At 42.0% G+C, this 10,397-nt stretch overlaps 1 protein-coding gene across 1 annotated transcript; it reads left to right on the plus strand.

Moving 5' to 3' along the window:
* The first annotated feature begins 7,587 nt into the window (after positions 1–7,587).
* Positions 7,588–9,479, plus strand: LOC148026422 (uncharacterized). The gene has a single exon (XM_087690305.1). The coding sequence runs from the start codon at positions 7,656–7,658 to the stop codon at positions 9,477–9,479; it is 1,824 nt and encodes a 607-aa protein (XP_087546431.1). The 5' UTR covers positions 7,588–7,655.
* Positions 9,480–10,397: the final 918 nt, after the last annotated feature.

Here is a 10,397-nt window from a genome sequence, read left to right on the forward strand (position 1 = left end):
TATTTTGCTTGCACACTTAAGAGTGCAAGCAGTGTCTTCAACCGAGATACTCGGCACCCATCATATAATGGTATGGATGCTTTCTCTCTAAGCGGATTAGAAGTCTCGACATCCATGGGAATCAATGCATCGATCATTGCCTCCATCTCAGCTCCAAGATTGTAGGTAGGTCTGGAAGGTTGTATGTCTCCTCTGGCATTGACGGTATAGATTGGCCTTGCGAGTGGTGGATTGGCTCCTGCACTCCATCCATCGTGCGCCCACGAACTCTTCTGATTGGCCGCAAAGGGTGCACTCCCCCTTGGGATGAGACATCATCTCCCTAGATAGAAAATTTGCCAGCAAGACCCAATCTTATTGTATATGGTATTCAATTAGCTTGCGAGTACAATGCATGATTGATATTAACTTCAAATTACCGTTTGCTAAAAATCCGCAATCGCCTGATCAATGATCTCAGATTGAAACTCGCCAAATCGTCGTACGTGTTCTATAGACAATCGGCATTTTTGTCTAATTTGGCAACTTGCATTGAGAGCAAGGACATGGGACACGCTGATTAAGATACGCCTCGCGATCTTGAACAACAAGACCTTCTTCATTTTCCATCTTGTCTACGTTACAACAAAAAATTTAATGACTTGTAATACAATTTGGGAAAACGAGGCTCAAATGGATAGCTTTATGGAGATGTATGTCAAGTTGCAAGTTGACCATAAACTCTTGCTTGAGAGGTTTTAGCCTCTGGAAGAGGTTGAGAAGCAAATTTTGAAAAACATTGAGGTTGATATTGATGCATCCATGGTGTTGAAATATAAACTTCAAGATATAAGAAATGCTTTACTGATTGATGTAAAAAATGCATCGGATATAGTAGTTGAGAGATTTATTGATGTTATATCTCGGCCATATACCATGCTCAAGGATTTGTTTGTCCCGGTAGATAATTATTCATTATTGTAGAGAAAAAAAGCATTGGTTCATAAGGTTCATGAGTTGAAGACTAAATGTTTGGACTTGACTAAAAGATTGGATGATTCCTTAGATGCTAAAAGGAAAAGTGATGAATATGTTACTTCATCATTGCAACAAAAAGATTGGTGACAAGGATGCTATGATTAATGAAGTTCTTCACGAGGTGAATATAGAGTTGAAGGGGATGGAACACGATTCTTCTTTGGGATTTAGTGGTGATCAGTCAATTATTGAGGTGTCTTCTTGTATGACCATTATACCTTATATACCTAGCTATGGTCTCTAGGTTATGTACTTTGCGTATCTTAGAGGGGCTCTACTAGGATTACTTATACCACTGCACTAGAGGGCTTTGAGTATAAGTAATCCTAGTCAACAAAATTTATGAGTATCATTGAGGATCTCTTAGTCTAATAATAAATCAGTCTCAACAAAAAGCATCTTAGTAATGTGGTTTTTTTGTCCTAGTTCCATGTATAAAAATTAATGCCATCTATGAAATTTATCAACTTTTATTGTAATGATTGGAAGACATCAAATACAACAATGTAATACAAGGTTACCATATCAAAGACAATATCAAATAGTAAAAATGTTTGTGGCTGTGTGGGGGTGTGTGTGTGTGTACCATAGTTATAAAATTTGTTCCAATCAATTATACTCATAGTCATAACATTTGAAGGAAACATCCTATGCTCAATTTAAGGGATTCTTCTTCTATGGCAATACATTTGGGTTCATTTTGATGAAGTACCATAATGACCATTAGCTAGGGGATCATTTTCTTTTAGTCCTTCCCTTGACTAGTTGGCATGATTACTAATTTGTTATGGCTATAAAGTTAATACAAAAACAAGGAATTATGCATATCACAATTAGATACCCTACTTGGACATTATGAAGAATATGACCAATTTTAAGCCATCTTAAAGAGTCACCAATGTACGTGGCCCATGGTAAAGCACATTGCATACCATTATCGATAAGTCTATTATCGTGCATCTTAAATCTTCTAATTAGACTTTATAAAGTGTATGACCAATTTTTAGCCCTCTTAAGGAGTCAATGTAATGGTACCCATAAAAAAAGCAAAGTGCATACCATTACCATAATCATGGATATGTTATCGTTCCAATATATACACACACAGGTGGACTACATCTTGAGTAGACAAAAGCTATCCATTTGAGTAGACATACATCTCCATAAAGCTATCCATTTGAGTATACATCTCTTTCTCTTTCTCTCCCTCTCACGATCATTTCCTCCCCCTCTCTCTCTCTCTCCCTCTCTTTCTCTCTCATTTCCTCTCCCTCTCACAATATATCCTAACACTCTCCAAAAGAAAAAGGGAGAGGGAGAGAGAGAATGCACTCTCCCTCCCTCTCCCTCTCCCTCTCCCTCTCCCTCTCCCTCTCCCTCTCTTTCTCTTTCTCTTTCCTCTCCCTCTCCCTCTCTTTCTCTTTCTCTTTCTCTTTCTCTTTCTCTCTCTCTCTTTCTCTCCCTCCCTCTCCCTCTCCCTCTCTTTCTCTCTCATTTCCTCTCCTAAACAAGCAAAAGAGAAAGTGATTTAAACCTTAAACAAGCAAAAGAAGGAGAGAGGGAGACTCACCGATGAGATATGGCGACTGTGGGGCGGCTCCTCTTCGCGATGAAGCTCTTCCTCTCCTTCGCGAACAACGGCGGCAAGTCTTCTTCCTCTCCTTCTCTCACGATGGTCGCTCTCTCCCTCGCTCTCGCTCTCAAAACACAAAACGAAAAAACGTGAAATAAAGCTATGCTCGGTTTCGACCTGTTTTTTTTCCTTGTGGAGCGTCACTATTTGAGTCGCAAAAGTGACGCAAATAGCGACGCTGCTACCCGCGTTGCTACCCGCCATCACTATAAGCCTAAATCCTTGTAGTGAGATAGCATTCAAGACTAATCATGGGATTTACTATTTTCTTGTGATGTCATTTGGCCTAACGAATGCCCCTTTCACTTTCAAGAGCCTCATGAATAAAATCTTATAGCCTTTTCTTTTCAAGTTTGTGCTCATATTCTTTAATGATATTCTTATTTATAATAATTCATTGGAAGAGTACTTATCACATGTCAATAGAATGCTTGAGATAATAAGAGAGCATAGATTGTTTGCTAAGGAGAATAAGTGTGTATTCATGCAAAGATTAGTAGAGTACTTGGGCCACATTGTGAGTGAACCTTGACAGATAGATTAATGAGAAAGAAGTAATTTTTTGGGATGCCATAGCTAATCATAGCTTTAATCAATTGAAGAAAATTATCACTTCGGTCCCCATCCTAGTATACCCTAACTTCTCAAAGGAGTCTTCCATCTAATGTGATGCCAGTGGGAGGGGTATAGGTGCTACTTTATTATAAGAGCATGGTATAATTGCATTTGAGAGTTGCAACCTTGATAAGAAGGAAATGCAAATGAATCTTTATGACCAAGAGATGTTAGCCATCCTTTATGCCATTAAGAAGCGGCACCATTATCTCTATGGTAGCTAGTTTAGAGTAAAAAGTGACCATAGAGTCCTCAAGTACTTCTCGACTCAATCTACTTTGACTCCTAAGTAGAGGAGATAGATAGAAACCTTACAAAATCATCATTTTTACATCTCTCATACCAAAGGCAAAGATAATATAGTGGCTAATTCACTCTCATATATGTGGGGATGCATCATATCATCTATCTCAAAACCACATAGTGATTAGGCTAAGGAGCTCCGGGAGGCCTATTTGCTGAATGAAGAATTTTGCCACGTGTTTTAGAAATTACAGCATCAATTAATGGGTGATAACTCCCAGTACAAGCTTTAAAATGGTCTCATATGGACCCGTGGCAAGATTCTCATCCCCCACACCTTTCATTTCAAGAGAATGAAAAAAATAATACGAAAATACTTAGATAATTTTGTAGAAAGAAAACTCATTAAAATGAATTGAGTTTGATATCACTTGATACATTACATGAATTCGTAGGCCTTATATAGTAGTTGTTATAAGGATGGTAGACAAATGGCATGCAAATCTCAATAGATACTCTCGATTGATATTTGAGATATTATATAACTCCAACACATTATGAGCTATATGGATGATATAATACAAGAGTTATCTGGATAGCAGTCAAATGGCATGGAGACCTTAATAGACACATAGGATCAATAGTTTAGAGGATTTCAGAACTTTGAGTTCTAGTAGACCCATTCCATTCAACATAAATGGAATTACTCACCATAGCAAAGTTGATCGAGAGTTACGTACTTCACGTCAACCATGCACAATATCTGCATGTTACAAAAACATATCACTTCAATGAAAATTGAAATAACTAATTATTCATATGAATTCCAATAACAAAAAATCGAAAAAAATATATCTATAAAATAGAATATCTAAATTTCTTTCTATTGATTATTTCTAGAACAATTGATTCTAAAGTTATGATCATCAAAACATATTGAATAGAAGATGGAATCTACACTCTACTCTATGTTGATTGATGCAACAACAACTAATTCTAAAGTTAGAACCAACATCAACCCTATTGTAAAAATAGAAAAAAAGAGAATACGCACATGTGCGTGCGTGTGTGCGCATGAGCGCGCATACACACACACACAAGCACATATGCAATCTTGCCCAAATTAATCTCTGCAAGAAGACAATAGCAATAGTTAGAACCTACATGAAGCTCTATTGGAAAAAACTGTAGAAAAGAGAAAAAAAAACACACGCACACACACACACACACACACACACACATGAGCACTTATGAAATCTTACCCAAATGATATCTACAAGAAGACAATGGAAAGAGTTACAATATCAATCTCTAAACCCTTTATAAAAAAAAAAAAGGGAAACCACCCAAAAAAAAAAAAAACAGAGAGATGAGCACCTATGCCTCTTGCCCAAAATAATCTCTACAAGACGACAAACAGGACTTAGAACCAATATCAAACTCCAATTCCTAAATAGTAGAAAAGAGAAATTATATATATATATATATATATATATACATATGCCTCTTGCCTAAAATAATATGTATAAGAAAGTATCATAAAGACTTAGAATCGACATCAAATCCTACTAAAAAAACAACAAAACAAAGAAATCATAGAGAGAGATGGGCACCTATGTTTTGCCCAAATTCTACAGCTATATGGAGAGGAAATTGTAGAGGGAAGTGGAAGGATTAAAACCCAATTCGCTCGTACTACAAAGCTTCAACAGCCACAAAAATTCATTGGAATGGAGAAGAGAAGGAAAGGAGTCCGATATTCAAGCTCTAGGTTAAACTAATTTTGTGGGAGGAAGAAAAAGTGAAATTGAAAAATGGACAAAAAAGGGGAGGGGGGAGTATGAGAATAGAGTAACTAAAAAATTGTGCACTATTCATTCCCCTTCCTTTTTTAATCCTCCACTACCCTTTTTTAAAAATTAAAAAGTAGAGATTTGGAGAGAGAAGATTCACCCTCCATCAATGTCAACATTCTACCTTCCAATTGGATTATCCAAAAGGCCCATCTTTTAAACTATAATATTTGTAAGGGCCCAAAGAGAGTCCATTTTTTCTCTAGTGAATGAGTGAGTTGCCATCTTACTTGTGCCATGTTGATGAGTTTAGTGACATACATAATGTGATAAAATAATTTAATTAGTTTAGATAGCTAGAAGATTTTTGCAATCATTTAAGGATCGTGATCTATACCATTTGCTTAAGAAATTGTTGAATGAGTAGACAGATCAAAGTGAGAAATCGTTAAGCATGATGTTATCCATAGGGACTTTTCCAAGGGCAAGGCCCCTAAAGGTGCTGATGAAGCTAACATGAAAGTATTACAAGAGATGCTAGGTCTTACAAAAGAAATACCCATAGTAGTAGCATTCAATTTAGACTTTAGTCCCTTGTAAATAAGTGTTCTAAGGCCATAAGCTCCATACATTAGTACATTGAGGAAGATGGAGGATATGTTACTTGTTCAACTATTAGCATATAAACTCGAGGGGTTCACTATATACAAACCCTCTAATCACGTGTGTTCAAGGCTTATTTAAAAATATCCATATCTATGGATTTTTTACACACCCCTTTTCTATCCAATCTGTGAGTAACCCCTTTATATGTTATCCTTTTGTGTGGAAAAAACATGTAACAATGGTATTGTTAAAATCCCCTATTTAGAACCCATGTGACATACACACATATTTCTGAGTGGTCCCCCCCAAACATATAAAGAAACCATAATTAAGCCACATACCAAAGTGAGCTTCTAAAGCAACTCCAATAGGCACATAATAAATTTATATTGATTTTACGAAGCCAAATAGGGAGGCTTTATGGATTTTGATGCTCATTGAATAGCATTAATGCCTTCATGTAATCTCAACTTTCCTGATTCAAGCCTAACATATATTGTTGTGTTGTTGCAATGTCTCATGTCCTTAAATGTTAGCATGATTCACTCTGTTTTCATAGCAATTCATGGAGAATTTGACACACCAAAGTGATATTTTGGCCCAAAGGCAATGGAGCTAATAGAGTCACTAAAATAGAAACCTCTTAAAGGCCTTCAATGGAAAACAAAGTCATGCAGGTAATGAATGGCAAGCTTTTGGGGTCAATGTTGGAGATTATCTTGACAAAAGACATATCCATGAGAAGGTATGGACCGAATATGAATGTGTTAGAAAATGTCCTAGGCTAGTACTAGGGTAAATGGGCCAATAAAGTGATGCCCCCCCAAAAAAAACACATCCCACCCCAATTGAGTGGCAATTTTGTATTATTTTTTTTAAATGCTCTTTTAGTCACTTAACATTATGATATGAACTTTTAAAAATTATAGATGAGGTTAATGAAAGTCAAACAACCGAGCCATGTAAATATTTTTTTCATATCTTAAGATTACATATAAGATTACTACAAGTCAAACTATCGAGCCAAGTAAGTTTATTTCATATTTTAGGATTTTGTAAAACCTTAAAGAAGCGCATCCTTGAGTGTCACTCTATTGACCCACTCTTTTATAAACCCTTCATTTATAACCGGATCCAAAAAACATCAAAATGACTCGATATTTTTAATTTAAACTCTATATGATATGAACAGTTTAATTATTAAAAAACATTTAACAAACTCAGTTGGAAGAAAAAATTTACAATGGAAGACTGTTAAAAGACACTGTAATGACCCCTTTACGCTAAGCAGCAGTAGAGCAATTTAGAAGGAGCTAAACGACAAAATTGGACCGTGGTGTGACGGAAGCTGGGGAGGTGGAACTCGTCTACCAAGACGATCTGAAGCTCGGTCAGGACTCAGCAGTCAGCAGGCCGGCCGGGCTTGCTAGTGCTCGCCAAGGCGAACTTGAGAAGGTTCGGTCTGGAGATGCCACTGATCGTGGGCTGACTGGGCCGTGGCAAAGTCGACTCGCAGGCTTTTCTTCTGTAGTTTGACAAATTGCAATCAAAGACTTTACGTGGTGTGAGAATCGAAGGTCTTTCCTGATCAGACCTCGTCAGACAGGGAAATGCCGTCCCAACACTCGATATGATAAATGGCGGGGCGTATTCTTCTTGCATAAACATTACCAACCCGCCTGTCGTCTTACTATTAGCTTCTTTGCCTCCTCCTCCTCCTCCTCCTGCTGCTGCATAGGATACCATTGATGATGGCTTCCCACGTTCACCGCGTTATAATTACCTGTAGCCCTCGCAACTCTACTCCTGTCGCTTCCTTGATATTCTCGATCGCCCTCAGCATGCTCATCATACAGCACTGCGTAACCGGCACCTCGGTGGCCGCAGCTGCCTGCGTGGCGCAGGACCGGGCGGCTCTTCTGGCCGTCAAGGGGGCCGTGGCCAAGGACCCGTCTCAGAAGCTGGCGGCGTGGACGGCGTCCATGTCCGACTGCTGCTCCTGGGAGGGCGTCACCTGCGAGGCCAGCAGCGGCCGCGTGGTGCAGCTGGACCTCTCGGGGGGCAGGCTGCAGGGGGTGCTGTCGCCCCTGCTGGGCTCCCTGTCGGAGCTGCAGCTGCTCAAGCTGCAGGAGAACAGCTTCCAGGGTAGCATCCCTCCGTCTCTGGGCAAGCTCACCAAGCTCCAGCAGCTGTCGCTAGCCAACATGATGACCGACAGCGGCAGCGGGGGGGGCCTCACGGGAGCCATCCCGGAGTCCTTGGGGCAGCTCAGCGGCCTCCGGGAGCTCGACCTGTCCTACAACGCGCTCTCGGGTGGCATCCCGGAGTCCTTCGACCAGTTGACCAGCCTCCGGGTGCTCGACCTGTCCCACAACATGCTCAGCGGCCCGCTGCCCAGCGCCATCGGGGGCATGGCCAGCCTGCAGCACATCCGCATCGCCAACAACCTCATCAGCGGGTCCATCCCGCCCTCCTTCGGCCTCCTCTCCAACCTCTTCACCGCCGACCTGGCCCTCAACAACCTCTCGGGCGTGGTCCCGGCCGCCTTCACCACCAACCTCACCAACCTCTTCGTCCTGTACCTGGACCACAACGCAATCGGGGGCCTGCCCGAGGACATGAGCAACCTCCACAGCCTGCAGGTCGTGCGCCTGGACGGCAACCCGCTGGGCGACATCAGCAGCGCCTCGTCGGCGGCCATATCGGGCCTCTCCACCCTGCCCAAGCTCCGGGAGCTCCACCTCAGCTCCTGCGGCCTGTCGGGTCCCTTCCCGCAGTGGGTGGCCAACCTCAAGAAGCTTCAGGGAGCCGACGACAACTCCAACGAGGTCACTCCTCTCATCGACCTCTCACACAACGCCCTCACAGGCACCATCCCGCCCGAGCTCGGCTCCATCGCCAACCTGCAGAGCCTGAATCTCTCATACAATGCCCTAACGGGGGTCATCCCATCCGAGCTCGGCTCCCTCGCCAACCTGCAGAGCCTGGACCTCTCATACAACAACCTCTCCGGGGCCATCCCAGCCGAGCTCGGCTCCCACGCCAACCTGCAGAGCCTGGACCTCTCATACAACGCCCTAACGGGGGTCATCCCATCCGAGCTCGGCTCCCTCGCCAACCTGCAGAGCCTGGACCTCTCATACAACAACCTCTTCGGGGCCATCCCAGCCGAGCTCGGCTCCCACGCCAACCAGCTGCAGAGCCTGGATCTCTCATACAACGCCCTAACGGGGGTCATCCCAGCCGAGCTCGGCTCCCTCGCCAACCTGCAGAGCCTGGACCTCTCCTACAACAGCCTCTCCGGGGCCATCCCGACAGAGCTGGCCAATCTCAGTACCTCCCTCCACTTCCTGTCGCTGCAGGACAACCAACTGTCCGGCAACATCCCTGTCGCCTTCGCGACGCACTTCCAAGGCCTGGCCTCCTTCAACGTCTCCTACAATCAGCTGGCCGGTCGCATCCCACCGCAGCAGCCCTTCACCACCTTCCCTGTGTCCTCCTATCGCCCTGGCAATCCTGCCCTCTGCGGAACCCCGCTCCCCGCATGTACCAGGCGGCGCCTAATGCGCTAGCAGTATACAGCATAGTGTTAAAAGTACATCCTCCTTCGAAGTAAATCCATTATCCATTCCGCATTAATCCAGTACTGCACAAGATCGTGAGATGAAAGCCCATTGCCAAAACAAAACCACATCGGGCAAGATTCCATTGTCAAGCCTCTCTCTCCTAAAGCCATCCTAAAAAACTATCCCTATCGGGCATAAAATTTGAAGGTTGCAACACCCTTCAAAGGGGGTTTTGCCCTTCTAGAGAAGGGTGATACATATATTACCTTTCAAAAGAAAGGTAAGAATTTTAGAAAAATAATTATATGCCCTTCCAAACTCTTTAAAAAGAAAAGGAGAGGTCCTCTAAGACCTTCTATTTCAACTAGGCCATTAGCATTTAGTTTGTTAATGTGTCGAAAATGTCAAAATTTCACCTCTTTATTTATTTTTTGTAATGCGTGGTCATATATTACCAAAAGAGTAAAAAGTGTTTACAACATGTAAAAATGCATCGAGGCCTCGTGCTTGAGAATATAACTTTTTCCCAAAATAGTCTATAGATCCAATGTTGGAACTTCAAAGGGTAAAGAACTGACAGTAGCTCTTGTTTAAGAAGCTGGGATAGACAAGCATCTAGTTTCCAATGTATTGGGTGTGGATTGCACATCATAAGATGTGGATAAAGAGGAAGCATGGGAATACATGTGGTCAAATGTGTTTTTGGATTAAAACATTGTTTGAAGAGACATGCATTCCTTCTTAACCAGAAAAATCTCAAGGTTACATCACAAATTAGACCGAGTGATCTCCATTTAGCTTCATCAAAATTAGCTTGATCACCAAAGAAGGTAACTGCTATCCCAAAGTTATCCTACCAGCTGGTAGCTCTCACCAACAACATATAAGAGATTTCGGGAATTTTCCAAGTCCCACTTTTAATGA

This window comes from Lygodium microphyllum, chromosome 13, assembly GCF_053477565.2.
Source record: "Lygodium microphyllum isolate KBCC chromosome 13, Lygodium_microphyllum_v1.1.10, whole genome shotgun sequence".
Taxonomy (NCBI): Eukaryota; Viridiplantae; Streptophyta; class Polypodiopsida; order Schizaeales; family Lygodiaceae; genus Lygodium; species Lygodium microphyllum.